The sequence below is a fragment of the Chiloscyllium punctatum genome, chromosome 5 (genome assembly GCF_047496795.1).
Source record: "Chiloscyllium punctatum isolate Juve2018m chromosome 5, sChiPun1.3, whole genome shotgun sequence".
NCBI classification, from domain to species: Eukaryota; Metazoa; Chordata; class Chondrichthyes; order Orectolobiformes; family Hemiscylliidae; genus Chiloscyllium; species Chiloscyllium punctatum.
Genome location: NC_092743.1, coordinates 68,379,454 through 68,398,742, shown reverse-complemented (window position 1 = coordinate 68,398,742; position 19,289 = coordinate 68,379,454). Strand labels below are relative to the sequence as shown.

The following is a 19,289-nucleotide window of genomic DNA, read 5'->3' as shown; positions in this document are numbered from 1 at the left end:
CCGCAAAGAAGGAGATCAACTTTAAAATAAAATAATTTCATTTTATTCTTTTGTACATTGTTACATTTTTATGGCCTGCAGTGCTATCTTTGGAGAGGCAGTTGCTTCTTATCACTTCAGAATAATGTTGACTTTGTTTATGCAACCTAGATTAGAGGTGGCATTCATCGGACGCCCTGCCTTTATCCTCAATATTTTGAATAATTTTCTCAATGTTTTTATACACATGGCTCAGCCTTTTCAAGGGAATTAGATTGAATAATAGACTTATTAGAATAATTGAATAATAAGATGATAAATAAACTGGCAAATTAGGTTAAGGGATGTATCAATAGGAAATTGGTGGCAGATATTTAAGGAGATAATTCAAAATACATATGATAGATGCATTCAAAACGAGAGAGAAATATTCCAAGGGGAGGACTTACCATCTGTGATGAATTGAAAAAGTTAAAGATAGTTTCAAACTTAAAGACACAGTGTACAATTACGCAAAGATAGGTGGCTGGCCAGTGGGGAAAAAAGAGAATATTTAAAAGGTAATAAGGATGGAAAACTTGAATTTTGAGAGAAAGCTAGCCAAAATATGAAAATGAACATTAGGAATTTATACAGCTTTTTAGAAGATAAGTTATTAGATGAGCATTAATCCTATGGAACGTTAGTTAGGGAATTAATAAAGGAAAATAATGAATTTGCAGACTAATTAGTTGATTGATTAAATGCTTTGCACTTCACTTTAAAGGGTCTTAACAACATCACTGAAATAGCTATAAATCAGGAGATGGAAAAGAAAATTATAAGAAAACACAAAAATTACAATCAATAAGTAGGTGATATTGAACAAGGATCTGATACTGCAGGCAGTCCCAATTCCAGTTGGACTTCATACTAAAGTCTAAAATGAACTGGTTAGTGTCTTAGTTGATGCTTTGGTTTTAATTTTCCAAAGCGCCCTTGATTCAGGGACAGTCCCATTAGATTGGAAGACAGTGAAGTCACCTTTTATTCAAAAAAGGAGGCAGAAAGCAGAAAATTGCAGGCCAGTTAGCTTAATTTCTGTCACAGACAAAATGTTAAAAGCTGTTATTAAAGTTCTTACAGCAGGATACTTGGAAATGTTCATGGTAATCAAGCTGAATTAACATGGTTTATTCTAGGAAAATTATGTTTAACCATTGGAGTTCTTTGAGGAAGTATCTTGTGCAGTGGGTGAAAAGAAACCAATGGATGTAATGTAGTTAGGTTTGCAAAAGACATTTGATAAGATACCACATCTCAGATTATTGTGAAAAATAAAAGCTCATACTGTAAGGGATAACCTATTGGCACAGTTAGAAGATTGCCTAGCTGGCAAGTTGTAACAGGTAGTAAATAGGATTGTTGCTGGTATCCTCATTTTTTGCAAGTTACATAAATTACTGTTAAAGACACCAAACCTCTGGTTATCAAATTTTATGATGATGTAACTGTAGGTAGGAAAGTAAATTGTGAAGGAGGCTACAACCTTACAGTAGTAAGAAAATGATTTAAATGGCGAGAGATTGCTGAGCCCTGAGATACAAAGGGAACTGCGCCTCTGAGTACATGAACTGAAAAAGTTAATATGCTGGTATAGCAAATAATTAGAAAAGTTAATTGAATATGATTGTTTGGTGCAAGGGTAGTTGAATACAAAGATAAACAGATTATGCTTTAGCTATACTGGACATTGGTGAGATTGTATACAGTATATCGTATTGGTTTCCTTAGTTATGAATCCAGAGACTGGGCCTCCACTGCCCTCTGGGGCAGAGCATTCCACACAGCCACCACTCTCTGGGTGAAGAAGTTTCTCCTCATCTCTGTCCTAAATGGTCTACCCTGTATTTTTAAGCTGTGTCCTCTGGTTCGGTTGTCTAACCCAAACATCCCTGGACACTAAGTGGTAATTTATCATTGCCAATCCACCTAATCTTTGGGCTGTGGGAAGAAATTGGAGTATTCAGTGAAAACACATGCTGACACAGGGAGATTGTGCAAACTCCACACAAAGTCATTCAAGGCTTGCATCAAATCTGGTCCACTGTGCAGTCCACTTGTGGAGTTTAAAAATAAACTGTTGCCCATAAAATAGAAATAAGGAAGTTTTTTTCCGCTCTCAGAGAGTCATGAGTGTTGGAATTCTCTTCCGCTAAGGTAATTGAAGCATTTTCTTTTAAGAAGATTTTAAGGAAACGGTAGATTTATTTTTGATAAAGGTCTGACACCTTTGATGGTAAGCTAAAATATGAATTCAGTCATGAATATTAATGAATGGTAGAACCATTTCAAAGTGCTGAGTGGTCTACTCCTGTTCCAATTCGCGTGTCCATACTTTGCTGCTTTTTACATTGTGTGCATTCTGAAATATCTCCTTATAAGACTGACACTGCATTGTGTGTTTGGTATATCTGCATCAAAGAAAGAAGTATAACATGGTGACAGACTGATGTTTGAAGATAGACAAGCAGAAGGCTGGAAGAACACAGCAAGATGGGCAGTATCAGGAGGTGAAGAAGTCAACATTTTTGGTATAACCCTTCTTCAGGATAAGGTTACTACTCTGAAGAAGGGTTATACTCAAAATGTCGACTTCACCTCCTGATGCTGCATAGTTTGCTGTATTCTTCCAGCCTCCTGTTTGTCTACTTTGGATTCCAGCAAAGCATTTGCATTTTTTTTTGTCTCAGGTTTTTGAAGATGCCTGAAAAGTATACAAGCCTTAGCCCTTCATAATCAGTAAAAGAAAAGAAATGGGCATGAAAGCAATTACAATGCCTTATCATCTGTCAGTGATTCTGCAGGTCCATCAGAATTCTGGAAAGTACACCTTTGTTCTGCGACATTTTCATGCATCATAGCCTCCAGGCACCAGGTCTTGGTGCGATTACTCAAATTTGGGAATGATAAAATATTATAGTATTATCTACCGTGGCACATAAGCTGGATCAAAAACTAAATAGTTGATATGGATATAAGTTAGCTCGCTGAACTGGAAGGTTTGTTTTCCGATGTCTCGTCACCATGACTAGATAACACCATCAATGAGAGCCTCCAGGGAAGTGCTGGTGGCATGACTCGCCTCTCTATTTATAGGTCTTGGTTTCTTAAGATGGGTGATGTCATTTTCGGTTCTCTTTTTCAAGGGAAGGTTGATGGGGTCTACATCGATGTGTTTAGTGATGGAGTTCCAGTTAGAATGACAGGCCTCTAACATATCGATTTAGATCTCATCTACCTTCCCTTGGAAAAAAAACAGAAATGACATCACCCACCTTAAGAAACCAAGACCTATAATGGAGAGGTGGGACATACCACCAGCGCTTCACCGGAGGTTCTCATTCATGATGTTACCTAGTCATGGTGATGAAACATCTGAAAACAAACTTTCCAGCTTAGTGAGCTAACTTACATCTATATCATCAAAAAGAGCTACAAATCTTCTCAAAAATCGCTAACTAAATAGTTGACTCTGGAAAGCTAACTTTGAGCAGAATTCTACAGACAGAGCATCAATTGCTGCTGCTTGCTGTTCCCAGCGGCGGTCAGAGGGAGGTTAAAATACTGAAGATTGGGCTGATAAGAAAAGTTTGCTCCATTAATAGCTGACAGTTCCCAATAACAAAAAGAAGCCTGTACAAAGCTTTTATTTTCCTTTTCAAGTTTGAAGTACAAATTTACACCAAAGTTAGTGATTAGTATTTGGGCAAAGGCTCAGTAAAACCAGGAAAACTGAAAGAGTTTAACAGTCCAAACATTGCAGTCATGTAATAACCTTATACCAATGAAGTAGTGGCTAAAAAATCGTCCTGCAACTCAAAACTAAAAAGCCTTCCTAGCTGTTGCAAGTTGCAGATAGCATTAAAAATCCCTCAAAAAAACCAAAAGGTGACAACAAAATTTCCAAAATTCCTTTGGAAGGCATTGGATCACCTATCTGATTTTGCTTTTTTAAGGCTATGGAGTTAGGTTTTTTTGGATCTCAATATTTCGGAAACACTTAAACAAGCCACTTAATTTAAAATTGCTGTATGCAATGAAGGCCTCCACAGACTAAAGACATTAGGGCCTGCGTGACAATAATCTTAAATGTTTAGATAAAATATGAACACCACATATTTCCAGGTGATATATTCTAAAGTTGAGCTTCGGATGGTCGCGAATAGAATGGAACAGAACAGAACAGAATCTATACAGTGTGGAAACAGGCCAGTCAGGCCAATGGGTTGACACCAACCCATTGAAGAGCATCCCACCCAGACCCATCTCCCTACCAGGTAACCCTGAATGGGGTGGCACAGTAGCTCAGTGGTTAGCACTGCTGCCTCAGGGATCTGAGTTTAATTCCACCATTGAGTGACTGTGTGAGTTTGCATGTTCTTCACATGTCTGCATGGGTTACTGCTGGGTCCTCTGGTTTCCTCTCACAGTCCAAAGATGTGCAAGTTAGGTGGATTGCCCATAGTGTCCAGGTATGTGTAGATTATGTGCAATACCTATGGGAAATGCAAGGTTACAGGGTAGGGAGATGTGTCTGGGTGGGATGGTCTTCGGCAGGTCAATGTAGACTTGTTGGGCTGAATGACCTGTTTCCACACTGTATGGATTCTATTGCATTCACTTGATATTCTGAAGCTCAACTTCAGAACATACCATCTGGAATTCATGTCTTTTAGGCAATAATGTTAGAGATTATTGATTAATTTATAAAAAGGATTTATGATTTTGACATCATAATGGCAGAGCGAGCTGACAGAATGTTTGGGTTTGTGACAGCATTCCACAGCACTACTTGGCCAAAGGTTACACAGTGGAAGCATTACAATAAAATAGGCAGAAAAATAAAGTTTTTCTACTGGGTACACAGAAAATACAGGTTAAGTGTAATTTATCCTCTAATAGCTTAATTCCCAATGTGAGGAAACCAAGTAAACAATGTGTGCGCAACTGTGTACATACAATTGAAATTACCCAGATTTTTATCCTGTACGCAAAGCCTGTGACTCTAGAGGATACTGGAACTGTAAATGCAGAAAGCACAGCCTGGAACAAGTGGCTGAACATAATGAGGAGCCACTGCCCAAAGCTAGACAAGTTCTATATTATAAACGACAAACAGTTGGTTCCAAACAGTATCAAGATAGCATCTACAAAATATCTAGGATGATCTAAACATCAATAGTCAATTATGCTGACGGTAAGTATGATGGACATCCAAGAATGTATTGGCCCCCCCACCCACCCCCAATTTTATGCCTACTATCACAAGATAAGTGTAACAAATATACAAAACTAGATACTGTGCAAGTATGAACATCCTTCTCCATTTACACTAAAATGTATGAATCCATGGACATGGCAAACAATATATTCAACAAATCAATGCTAGATTCTGTGCACAGTGGCTTGGAAGTTCCACCCTGATGAATTAGTAGTGTTAATAAGGGGGAGTCGATGGATGTGGTTTATTTGTACTATGAGGCTTTTAACACAATCCCACAAAGAGATTAGTGTGTAAAATTAGTATACATAGAAATGGGATAGCGTATTGAGATGGATACAAAACTGGTTAGCAGAGAAAAAAAAGACTAGGATAATTCTTTTTTGCCAAAAAGCAGGTAGTGACTTGCAGGATACTGCAGTAATCAGTGCTAAGACCCCAGCTATTCACAACATATGTTAATGATTTCAATAAGGGAACCAAATATAATATCTCCAAATTTGCAAATGACTCAAAGCTGGGTAGGAGGCTGAACTGTGAGTAGAATGCAGAGATGCATCAGTGTTTTGACAGTTTGAGCAAGTGGGCAAATGCATAGCAGATGTAGTATAATGTGGATAAATGTGAGGTTATCCATTTTGGTAGGAAAAATTGGAAGGCAGATTATTATCTGGCTATAAATTAAGAGGCAAGAGTGCAATGAGACCTAAGATCCTTGTGCACTAGCCACTGAAGGCAAGCTTGCAGGTAGAATATATATATGTTTATCTACATAACAAGATGATTATTCACAACAGAAGCAGGGAGAAAATTCAAAAGTCTGAAGTCCAAAGAGACTTGGGAGTTTTAGTCCAGGATTGTCTCAAGGTAAACTTGCAGGTTGAGTCAATAGTTAGGAAGGCAAATGCAATGATGACACTTATTTCGAGAGTGCTTGAATATAAAGGCAGGAATGTACTGCTGAGGAAACAGGAAAATCGCCATTTCAGGCAAAAACCCTGAAGGGCTTTTTCCCAAAATGTCGATTTTCCTGCTCCTCAGATGCTGCCTTACCAGCTGTGCTTTTCCAGCACCACTCTAATCTAGACTCTGGTTTCCAGCATCTGCAGTCCTCACTTTTGCCTATGTACTACTGAGGCTCTAGAAGACTCTGGTCAGACCACATTTGGAGTATTATGTACAGTTTTGGACCCCATGTCTCAGGAAGGATGTACTGGCTCTGGAGCTGTTCAGAGGAGATTCATGAGAAATGGTCCCAAGTCTGAAAAGCAACCCTCCACCACGACCCTCTGTCTTCAACCTTTGAGCTAGTTCTTATCCAAATGGCTAGTCTCCCATGGGGAACCTTGTCAAATGCCTTACGGAAGTCTGTGTAGATCACATCCACCGTACTGCCCTCATCAATCCTCTTTGTTTCTTCTTCAAAAAATTCAAGAAATTTTGTGAGACATGATTTCCCATGCACAAAGCCATGTTGAATATCCCTAATCAGTCCTTGCCTTTCCAAATACATGTACATCCTGTCCCTCAGGATTCCCTCCAACAACTTGCCCACCACCGACATCAGGCTCACTGTCTATAGTTCCCTGGCTTGTCCATAGCACCCTTCTTAAACACTCCCTCATCTAGTTTCTTCTTCCAAGCTGGTCTGCTCATTTGACTAACCTATCTGTATCTTTGTGAAACCTATAACCATCGTTTTTACTATTAACTCCTCTACCAATGTTGGTATCTGCAAAAATTGCTTAATGTTCCCCCCCACATGTTCATATTTATTATTTATGTATGCAATAAGGGTTCCAGTACTGATTGTTGTGGTATCCCACTAGACACCATCCTGCAGTCACTCAAACAGCCTGCTACCATTACCCTTTGTGTCCTATTACTAAGCCAGTTTCTGATCCATCTCACAATGTTTCCCTAAGTTCAATGTGCTTTAACCTTCTCAGTCAGTCTCCTATGTGGGTCCTTGTCAAAAGCTTTGCTAAAGTCCATATAAACTACATTAACTGAACTTCCCTCATTCACACAATTGATCACATTTTCAAAAGCATTCTAAAAACTTTGTTAGGCTTGACCTTCCTCTGACAAAGCTATGCTGACTACCCCTAATTAAACCATACGTTTCCAAGTGGGTATTAATTCACTCCTTCAGAATTTTCTTCAGTCGTTTCCCTACCGTTGACAAGACACTCATCGGTCTGTAATTTCCTGGTTCATCTCTACCACCCTTAAAATGTCAAATCACATTAGCCATCCTCCAGTCCTCTGGCACTTCTGCCGTGGCTAGAGAGGAATTAAAAATTTGTGTCAGAGCTCCTGCAATTTCTTGTCTTGCTTCCCACAGCAGCTTATTAATTTTTTTATCATTTAATTTGTATATTTCTTAATTGTAAACAATTAAGTTTAAAAAAATCAAGGAGATACTGTAAGGACATAATGTAAACGTACTTTTAAGGGACCATATCCTCAACTACTGACAGTCACACCTATTCCAACAGGATGTAATGTATTATTCAAAGATGTATAGTCAGGCTACACCAGCAGATGGTAGGAATTAGATGCATATACTTAGTTTCCTAGTTAATACTATTTGTTTTTGGTCTTATCCTCACATTATATAAAAAAAACCCCAATTATTATTTTCCAGTCCTTGTGTGTTTGGTATGTTTATAGCGAAGCGAAAAATGCACCAATAATTTAATAATTGTTGCTTACATTTATTAAAACTACATAAACAAAAATTCAAGGTGGCAGCTCAAATCAATGACAAAAAATGATTAGCAAGAAACGAGTTCAGAATGAGGAATTCTGAAAAATTCAGTTTGCCTTTGTTGCAACAGAAGGGGTGTTATTCTGCAAACAGATTGTTAAATTTGAACCTGCAGTGTTGCATGGGGAGAAAATGGTTGTGCAGGTGAAATCCATCAGCAGCTACAGAATTAACTGCTATTGATTTATTTGGCTTTACTTTCGCAGGTTTAATTGGTAACTCAACATCTAAGTCTTCATTTTAGCCAATTGCTGCTTTCTGATGCTCATTGTTCATTTTGTCCAATCAGGGTCTGATATCTTGAACTGGGGTGTAATGACCCTGGAATGTGGAACACAACAAACCTGTATTAGATGCAAGACTTCTAACCATTTAAAACATTGTGTGAAACATTACCCAGTTATGAACTAGTCAATCTCATTATTTCATATTATTTCAGGTTGTATGGAACCCCACAGAACATTGATCTTTGGCCAGCACTGATGGTTGAAGATGTAATTCCTGGTACAAGAGTGGGACCCACCCTCATGTGTCTGTTTATAACTCAGTTCAAAAGGCTGAGGGATGGTGACAGGTAAGATACTTCTAAGATGAGTAAAGAATATGTAAATGACACACTCAACTGCAGAAAATAATTGCATTACAGATATTTGAGGTTAACTGTAGAATTCAAATATTTATCTTTCATTGCTGATATTGTGTCAGTTTATTTTTGCTTAATATGTATCATGTTTACAGTTATTCCTTTTGATCAGCTATCAAATTGAGCAAGGAAAAAAAGTGTTGCTAAGAAATTTATTGATATATTTGTATGTAATAAACTTGGTCTGGTCCATGATGATGATGATGATATAATAATAATAATACTTTCAACACATTTAAATATTTCTTACATTTGGTAATCTTCATTTAGGGCATTAGAACAGTCAGCCCAGATTGTACATTTTGGCTTGAAAACAAATTGTTAAAAGATTCAAGTGAAATTAATTACTCAATTTAACATGTGGATAGTTTCAGCTACAAATTCAAATTTGTATAGGGAATAAACTATTGATAGAAGCAGAAAAGGCCTCTAAATGAACATTAAAGGAGGGAACAGCCATGCTGGATTTTCAAAGGATCGCTGAAAAATGACAAGTTGAAATATTGGCACATCATATAATTTTCCCACTCTGTATACTTCAGTGAGGTTAACTCAAGAATATATCTGATGAATATTCTCCACTGTTGAGATTGAGAGAAATATAGTTTGATGCAGCAGTTAAAAAGCTGCTGTAGGACAAAGGGCCAGAAGGCAACATCTTTGTTGAAGAGACTGGGACAGATTGAGACAGCAGAAGGTGAATCAGCATGAGGGACAACTGATTTGGTCAGGGCCAAAATTGTTGTTAGCTTCCATAAATGTGAAGCTAATCTACAGATTTGTTTGGAGTTTGAGGCAAGAAGCCAAAACAAAATACCTTATTCAAGAAATATGGAAGAAGGTCACCATGCAAGCCACAGGCAATCAGCAATGCATCAACAAGTCTGCAAATGGCAAGAAAATGCCATAAATAATTGAGTGACCTCAGCAGCTGGCCAAGGCAAGCGAAACTGCGTTTTAGGAAAAAAGGGACATCCTGAGGAACTGGAAACATTCATTTCCTTATCGTTCAATTCACATGATGTAGCTGAAAAGGCACTAGATATCTTAAATGATCTGAAACCTGTTTCTTGATTGATGACTTACAGTAACTGGTAAAAATATACCGAAATCAAAATGCAAGCTAAGTTGAAAGCTTAATTTCTACTGCTTTGAAAATAGTAGCATGCCCATTAAGATATAAAGTTCAATGTTCAAGCTGCATTAGATGTATCTGTGTATGAAAGATAGTGGATCTGTAACTTTGAGAAGGGATTACATCAAAACCAAGAAGATTGCTTTTTCGAAGCTGGTTTGCCCTTTTTCTTTCCACAGGCAAATATGTTTCTTCTTGATTTCTTATGGTGAAGATGAAATTATTTGACTCTTGATTTACAACTTACCTTGCCAGTTGTAAATCTTGGTTTATGGTTCCGCCTCCACATAGAAACTGATCAATGATCATTTCTACTGATACGTGGCAGCCAGGTTTTAAACAAGTGGCTATGAGTGCAGGTCAGACCAGTTAAGGTTCAAAAAATAAGAGATCAAATTTTTCAGTAAAATTTTTTTTTAAACATGCAAAGATAAGTTACTAAATTAGATAAAGTGGTTTTCTAAATTATATAAAGTGACTATCACTTTATGCATTACCTCGATCTACATGATACAGACAGATGAGAGATTTTTTTTCTGAGAATTGTGTAACTTTGGAATATTATTCATTAAGGCAAGTAGAGATGAGGTATTTTAGTTTATTTTAAGACAGAGGAGGGTAGAATTTTGTTTGACACATGAATCAAGGATAATCAAGTGTTGATGGGAATATGGCATTTGAAACACAAACTGATTGTTCACTATCTTACTGAACGGTGTAGTAGACTTGAGGAGCTGAATTCTTCTGTTCTATTGTTCATGTTTAATATGCTTCTGTACAGTTCATCAGCTCTCGTAATTCACTTGCAAATGATTGAAAAATTTCACATAATGATGTATGTGAAAGATTCAATATCCCGTTTAGATTGGAGAAATGGGATGTCATTATACCCTGGGTATTGCTGTTTAATGCATGGAAATTGGTCAATATGAGCATTGTTAAGAAAAGAATATCAAGGGCATAACTGAGACTTCAAATAGCAAGTATGCATAAAGCATTTTGAATAATAGTGATTACTTTGACCAACTGCAGAGATTTGATTTAATCCAATTTCCACAAACTAAATCAAAATTTTTTACTGTTTACCTCCATGAAAGGAAGCTCAACCCCACATGACTTGCCTAATCAACTATCAAGGGATTTGATTCAATGAACTGAGAAAATAATTGCTCGTGAAGTCAAATCATCCAATTACTCCAGGCTAATGCAAGAGAGCAAAGCAAGTCCAAAACTCCGGCCTTTCCTACAAATTGTTTCTTTTGTGCTCTGTCCCCTGATTTCTCTCAGTACCAGATGTTAAGAGCTGATACAATTTTGTGCATAGAATATTGATGCAATCTACCTAGCTGGTCAGCTTCTCAGTCTCTTTGGTTATTTTATTTATAGTTACATGATCACCATTTTAAGTACCAGATATTTGTTTTATTAAATTCAAATGCCATGATAGGATTTCAACCCGTGTCCTGAGAATCTTGGGATCTGAATTACTAGTCCAGTGACAATATCACGAAACAACTTCTACCACATACATTCCCCACCCCCACACTGTCTCCAGACTGCACATAGGCCACCAATGCTGATCCCCTTAACTTCATTGCACCCTGTATGAGATTTAGTCAACTTGTGATTTCTTGTTACAATTGTGACACAACTTGAAATTATTTAATTGCCCCTCCTCAGACCAGTAAGTCTTCAATATTATTAACTTTTGCTCCTCTCCCTCAGTTTACAAAAATTGCTATAATCATTCTCTATTCTAGAAATAATTTACTTATGCACACTCTGCCCTTTCTAATTATCACACCAATTTAATTTCCATTTCCTCAGCGAAATCCTAAAGTATAACTTTCCGAACCAATTCAATGCACATGATTTTCTTCTTCTTTTTGATTTAATTTTGTTCACAACATGTCCATAAGAGTCTCACATTTAACAACGTGATAGTTGTATCTTTGGTGAAAAAATAACGAGACACACAAACTGTATTTTCCACCCATCAGGCAGTCGGGGCAGGGATGCAGCACACCGTTTCTAGGGTTGGGGACTGCAGAAAGAGGTGTTCAGAAGCTTTTAGTTGCCATCTTGCTTCAGTCCCACATTTGTGCACAGCTCAATACAGAACCCATCACAGCTGCTGAATTTGGACTTCAAATTTATATTACTTCACTTCGAAAACATAATTATCAAGCAAGGGACAGCCATGCAAAGTTAGTAGAATTGATAATGCTTTCATGTTTATAAGTGTCCTTTATATCCCTACTTTTATCTTCTGATCTGTTTTTAGCTAATAACTAAAATATAATGGATGATACATTTATGACTATCACTTTTAAATTGTAACCCTCAACCAAGCTAAGAGAGGCTAAATGAGTGATGCAAATTCACAGACCACTCTAACAACATGTATGGTATGGTTGTGACAAATGCCTGTAACTTGTTTGGCCTTATTATAAACATGAAGAAAGCTTTGATCATAGTACAAGCTGCCACTACTCAATAAAGAATCTCACAACATGACAAATTCTTCTACACTGTGTCAGACAATCTAAATTTGAAGCGGGCTCGATACAGGTTTGGAAGGTTTGAGCATCAGGGAGAGGTTGAATAGGCTGAGGCTATTTTCTCTGGAATGTCAGTGGCTCAAGGGTGACCTTCTAGAGGTTTATAAAATCACGAAGGGCATGGATAGGGTAAATAGACAAGTTTTCTTTTCCCTGTGTTGGGGCAGTCCAAACCTAGAGGACATAGGTTTAAGGTGAGGGGGAAAGATTGAAAAAGGATCTAAGGGACAACTTTTTCACAACAGAGGGTAGTGCATGTATGGAATGAGCTGTCTGAGGAAGTGGTGGAGGCTGGTACAATTACAACATTTAAAAGGAATCTGGATGGGTATATGAATAGGAAGTGTTTAGAAGGATATAGGCCAAATGCTGGCAAATGGGACTAGACTAATTTAGGATATCTGGTCAGTATGGATGAGTTGGACTGAATGATCTATTTCTGTGTTATGCATCTCTATGACACAAAGATACAAACATTAGGAAAGCAGCTACCACATTTACTTGAGTCACAAAATGTGACTAGGAAGCAACTTAAGGTACTAGTTTGAGGCCTTTTGTACTGTTATGAAGTGTGAATGACTTAAAGTGATTATGATAAGAATTTCAAAAAAATCTCTCAAGTATTCATTCACAGAGTGCAGATGGAATGATGGTAATATAAAAACACTTGTTTACCAGAGGCAAATTTACTGACTAAGAAGAGTTTGCACAGTGGAAATTGGATATATTTGCAATAATATTCTGTATGATAATTTAGAAGACCATGGGGTGCCCACAGATTCACTTCAAGGATGCTAGCAAGTATGAAGTGAGGAGTATCCTAAATACTTTTTTTATACATCAGCAATAAAGGGAGATCCTGAGAGATCTTGACAGAATGGAGTTAATAGTTTCTCTTTTTTGAGAATTCAGAACTAGAAGTCATTGATTTAAAAATAAATGAAGAGAATTATTTTTCTCACAGCAGGTTGAGTGTCTTTGGAACTCTCATCCTCAAAATATGCTGGAAGCAGAGTCTATGGTATTTTTTAGCATAATTGTTGGTAGATTCCTGATAGTTTATTGGGTTAGGTGGTAATGTGAAGTAACCAGATCAACCATGATAGAGGGGCACAGTGGCACAGTACCAGGGACCCAGGTTTGGTTCCCACCTTGGGCAACTGGCTGAATGGAGTTTGCATCTTCATCCCATGTCTGCATGAGTTGCCTCTGTGTGCTATAGCACAAAAGTATGCTATTCACTTTATTGTATCTGCACCAAATCTCCAATGAATATTGTTACTCAGTAGCATTCTCTTGACTTTTCCACTTACCTTTTGGGTAATTATTTGAATAGAGATAATATACAATGTTCTCTTGAATACCTCAATTGACTTTGCCTCCAATACACTTAGAGATTGCATTTCCACCAGAACTACTTGTTGTGTTTGATTATTTTGCAAAACACTTTAAATGTATGCCCTTTTGTTCTCAATCCTTTAATGAGCAGGAACAGTTTCTCCTGATCTACTGCATCCAGCCCTCTTAAGATTTTTAAAAATTTATGCCAGATTTCCTCTAAGCTTTTCCTGAAGGAGAGCAATCCAAACCTTTCTGATGTATCGTCATAACTAAAATTTCTCATTCCTGGGGCTTGGAATCATTTTTTTGGAAATCTCTTCTCCACTCTGAAATGTGTTCACACCCTTCTTATAATATGGTACCCAGAACTGAATGCATTACTCAAGCTGAGGTTTAACATGTCTTTTGTAAGTTCAGCAAAGTTTCTTGCTCTTATGTCTTATGTCCCTATTAATAAAGCCTAGGATATTATGTGCTTTATTAACTGCTGTCTCCACCTATCCTGCCACCGTCAGTGATTTATACTAAATGGGAAATTCCCAGGTACTTTGACCACTATACTTGCTTCAAATTGTACCCCTTATTTTATATTGTCCACGTCTAACTGTCAAAGTGCATCAGCCCACATGTCTCATATTGAATTTCATATGTTACCTATCTGTCCAATCCATAACTTGTCTATCTCATTTTGTAATTCTACACTGTCCTTCTCAGTTTATAATGCTTCTAAGTATTGCCAAAGAAATGCTTCTCCTGTAGTGATGGTATGTACATTGCTTATCCAGTTTTGTTTTGGTCAGTGGTGACCCCTAGAATATTGACCGTAGGGATTCAGCAATGCCATAGATAATGTCACTAACTGTCAAGGGGCTTTGTTTACATTCTCTCTTTTGGAGATGGTCATTGCCTGGCACTTGTGTGACAGAAATGTTGCTTTCCACTTACCATTGCAAACCTGGTTATTGTCTAGATCTTGCTACACATGGACACAAACCTTTTCAGTAACTAAGGAGTCACCAAATGAATTTTGAACGATCATCAGCGAACATTACCACTTCATACCTCATGGAGGGAAGGTCATTAATGAAGTAACTGAATGGTCTAGCCAGGGACACTATGCTGAGAATTTTTTTCACATTGATGTCCTGAATCTGAGATAATTGACCTCCAACAATTACCTAGCACAAAGGAGATGGTTGTATGAATGCAACCAGAAAATATGTCTCCCTTGATTCCCGTTGAGTCCAGTTTTGCAGGAACTCCTTGATGTCAAAGTCAGTCATTCTCACCTCCCGTCTGGAGTTCACCTCTTTCATCCATGTTTGAACCAAGACTAATAAAAACAAAAGCTGAGTGGCTTTAAGCAGAAAGCAAACCAAGTATCAGTGAGCAGGTTATCAGCAAATACCACTTAATAGCACTAACAGCAAATCCTTGCATCTCTTTTGATGATCAAGAGTAGAATGAAGCTGGTGATTGGTTGGGTTGGGTTTGTCCTTCTAGAAATCTATCTATAGTACATCTACCAGTTGTTTCCTTGTATTCATAGCATGTGTTACTTCCTCAAATGCACTCCAATTAATTCATTAAACTTGATTTTCTTTTCACAACCCATATTGACTCTGGATGATAAACTTGATTTTTAAAAATAATTTCTCTTTGTAATTTTCCTGACAGCATCCTAAATAGCTACATTTTCCCTATGAATGATGGTAGGCTAGCTAGCTAGAGATTCCTGCTTTCTATCTCTCTATCTTTTTTAGTTAAGAATTTATATTTGATATTTTTCCATTCAAATTGAACTTTCCCTATATCAGGATAATATTGGAAAATTAAAACCAATGCAATAATTATCTTATTAACAAATTTTCTTAAGACCCTAAAATGAAGTCCATCAAGACCTGGGGACTTGTCAGCCCACAATGCAAACTATTTATTGAGTACCCCATCTTTTGTGATTGTAATTTTCTTGAGTTCCTCCTTCCCTTCAGTTTTATGATTAATGTTTATTTCAGGCCTGTTTCTGGTACCTTCCAGCATTGATGTCCATGTTACATATGAGTCAAGCTTACCTAGAACCCTTTTGATTGCAAATGTTTGACAACTGCCTGCCTGTCACTATACATCCACATTTATATGCAAAGTATTCTGTCCAATTCCTTGCTATTTCCTTGTTCTGCTATATTAGATTAGATTGCCTACAGTATGGAAACAGGCTGTTCAGCCCAACAAGTCCACACCTGACCCTTCAAATAGTAACCCACCCAGAACCATTCCCCTACATTTTACCCCTGACTAATGTAACTAACACTATGGGCAATTTAGCATGGCCAATTCACCTAACCTGCACACCTTTGGATTGTGGGAGGAAACCTGCACAGACACTGTCTGTGTGGAGCTTGCTCATTCTCCCAGTCGCCCAAGGTGGGAATCAAACCCAGGTCCCTGGTGCTGTGAGGTAGCAGTGTTAACCGCTGTGCCACATACATATAATACCTGTACACTTGCTTTCTTATTCTAGCTTCAGTCTACTGTGCATTGTTCTCTCCTGTTTGGATAACATTTTACGTATTTTATTACTTTTAATGTAGAATAATGAAATCTTCTAAAATTTATTTCTGTTTTGGCTTGGTCAGTCAGCTAAATTCAAATCAGCTTTGCATTTGACCTTAATCCATGCTAATTTTTATTGCCTACACTTGTGAATAAATATTCAAAACAAATCTTTTGAAAGTATTTATTCTAGCATTAGTCCTGTTGCTTGGAAACAAACTCATTTACTTCAAGGCCCCCTTGATATCCGGCATAAGTGACTCACACTTCAGACATAACAAATTTGTTCTCTTCCATAATATGTCAGTTTTGAACATAACTTGGTTCCAAGAAGAACACATTTTCACACCATTTTAAATATTCCACACTAGACAAGTTTATCTTCTGAGATATTGTCATCAATTTCATTACTCCCAGTCCCAGTCCTCGCTGGGACCAGCTTTCAATGTATGTTCATCATGGATTCTACTCCCTTTGCTATCAGGCTTTGTGAATGGATTAAAGGACTGAAATAGTACACAACAACATGACCCGTTCCAACATTCAGCTGAATCAGGCATTATACTCAACTCTATTTACCCGTTGCAAAGGAAGATGCTACAAATAATGTAAATCTAAAATAAAAACAAGAAATGCTAGAAAAAAAGGCCAGGAAGCATCTGTAACGAGAAATAGAGTTGATAAATTTTAATCAGGACTCAACAAAATTTATTTGATGTGCTCCTTATCCCTTGATAATATCTTACAAAGCCTTGTTGATATTAGCCTTGAAGTGTCCCAGCCTCTCAGTAGATAGACAAGTCAGATGTGTGCATGTTCTGTAAAGCAACACTTCCTGATTTTATCTTTACCTGGCCTAATTTTAATATTATGTCACTTGTTCTAGATTCACCGATCAGAAAAAGTTATTCTTTAAAAGACACTCCATTTGCCTTCGACTGAAACATTCTGCTACAATGTACTTATTTTGATTGTCCTCTTATTTATTTCAGTTTAGCCCTTTTTTAGTTTTTTATATTTTTGGCCTATGCTGCTTTTAAACACAATTCTTCAGTTAGTGTAGTGGGCAGTGAACGAGGTTACCTCAGAGTACAGTGAGACCTTTAATCAGATAGGCTGATGAACCGAGGAGTAGCAGATAGAATTTAATTTAGATAAGTGCAATGTGCTTCATTTTGTTTAGGTCCTGAGAGGTGCTGCGGAACAAAGAGACCTTGGAGTGCAGGTTCATAGTTCCTTGGAAGTGGATTAGCAGGTAGACAGGATATTGAAGAAGGCATTTGGTTTGCTTGCCTTTATTGGTCAATACATTGAGTATAAAAGTTGGGAGGTCATGTTTTTGAGGTCAAGGTTTGGCCCCTTTTGGCCTGCTTGCTAAAGGAGAGATGTTGTGAAACTTTTACAAAGATAACGCTGGGCATGGAGACTTTGAGATGTAGGGGGAGGCTGAATAGGCTGGAGCTATTTTCTCTGGAGTGTCAGAGACTGAAGGGTGACCTTGTAGAAGTTTATAAAATCATAAGGGGCATGGATGCGGTGGAATACTCAAGGTCTTTTCCCAGGGTAGGGGAGTTCAAAACTAGAGGGCATACGTTTAAGATTAGAGGAGGAAGATATTAAAGGGACCCAAGGGGCAACTTTTTCACACAGAAAATGGTGCGTGTGTGGAATGAACTGCTTGAGAAGGTAGTGGAGGCTGGTAAAATTACAACATTTAAAACGCATCTGGTTGGGTATATGAATAGGAAGGGTTTGGAGGGAAACGGATCAAATGCTGGCAAATGGGACAAGATTAATTTAGAATATCTAGTCGGCATGGACGAGTTGGGCTGAAGGGTCTGTTTCTGTGCTCCTACATCTCATGACTATGACCCTAATTAGATCACCAAATAATCTCCATCATACCATACAAATAATAGATATCCCTGGACAAAAAGTGTTCTCTAATATGAGTCAGTGACTTATTAACTGCAGAGGTTCTTTAAGGTCAATGCCTATCATACGTATTCCTCATGATCAATTTGTACCATGAATATATGAATGAAAGTGGAACAGTTTTTCTAATTGTGAGATTTTTCAAAATGGATAATTTGCCTTCACTGAACTTTTAACATATTGATGGATGCTTCACAGAATGGAAAGGTATTGCTTTTTTATGGACGTCTATGTTAAATGTCCACGGAAGGGTACAATCATTGATGCTGCCAGACCTGCTGAGTTTTTCCAATGACTTCTGTTGTGTTTCTGATTTACAGCATCTGCAGTACAATTTGGATTAGTAGGCAGTTTGCCTCATGAGGAATAACTACATGCGGGTGACAGAAATCTGCTCATGTGAGTGGATATGTGATCTGACACGTGATGAAAAGGAGGTTCTCAACCTGACCAAAGAACAAGTTTTCAGACCATTGTTGCTGCCAAGATAGGAGTGAAAGTTGATGGGAGTAAGGAGTCCTTGATCATGGTGTCCTCCAGTTGGCAGAAAGAGAAACACCCACCAGATAATGATGGAGGTCAGAACAGGATGGCCCTGACTCTAACTGTTTGAGTTCTCTAAATTAGGCATTTGCATTCTGGAGGGACATGTCTCTGTCTCCGCAGCAACCTGCAATCCATGTCTGTTTGCAAGGATGTTAAACAGTCTTAAAAACTTGCAGTGTCATGTCATTAACCTCCATACTTATAACTGCAAATATGTTGAACACAATGCTAATGCATTTATAACTTGATGAGATACAGAGTTAACTACACTAAGTCATAGAGCAGAGTTCCTGTCGAATAGTCCAGACAATGGAATTGTCTTGAGTGGGCTAGTTGTTAGTCTGATTGCCACCCGGCTTGACCTATGGCAAGCATTTTCCTGTTTCTGGTTTCCTCACCAGCATCAGAAACTATGGTGAGCGGTCCCCGACAACGACCTCTCAGCCAACACTCTTCACCGCCTAACTAACAAGGTCAGTATGTTAGCCCACAAACTTTACAACTCTCAAACATGAAATGGGTGACCTGCTAAATGCAGTGGTGTATGACTATCCAGGATA

General features: G+C 37.8%; 1 protein-coding gene across 2 annotated transcripts in view; it reads left to right on the top strand.

Annotated features, from left to right (window-relative positions):
- LOC140477143 (peroxidasin homolog) overlaps positions 1 to 19,289 on the top strand; it is a 583,119-nt gene that overhangs the window by 532,855 nt on the left and 30,975 nt on the right. For both annotated transcript variants that reach the window (XM_072570507.1, XM_072570508.1), the window contains exon 18: positions 8,455 to 8,589. In XM_072570507.1, coding sequence (XP_072426608.1) covers positions 8,455 to 8,589 — 135 coding nt within the window. The remainder of the gene's footprint in view (positions 1 to 8,454; positions 8,590 to 19,289) is intronic.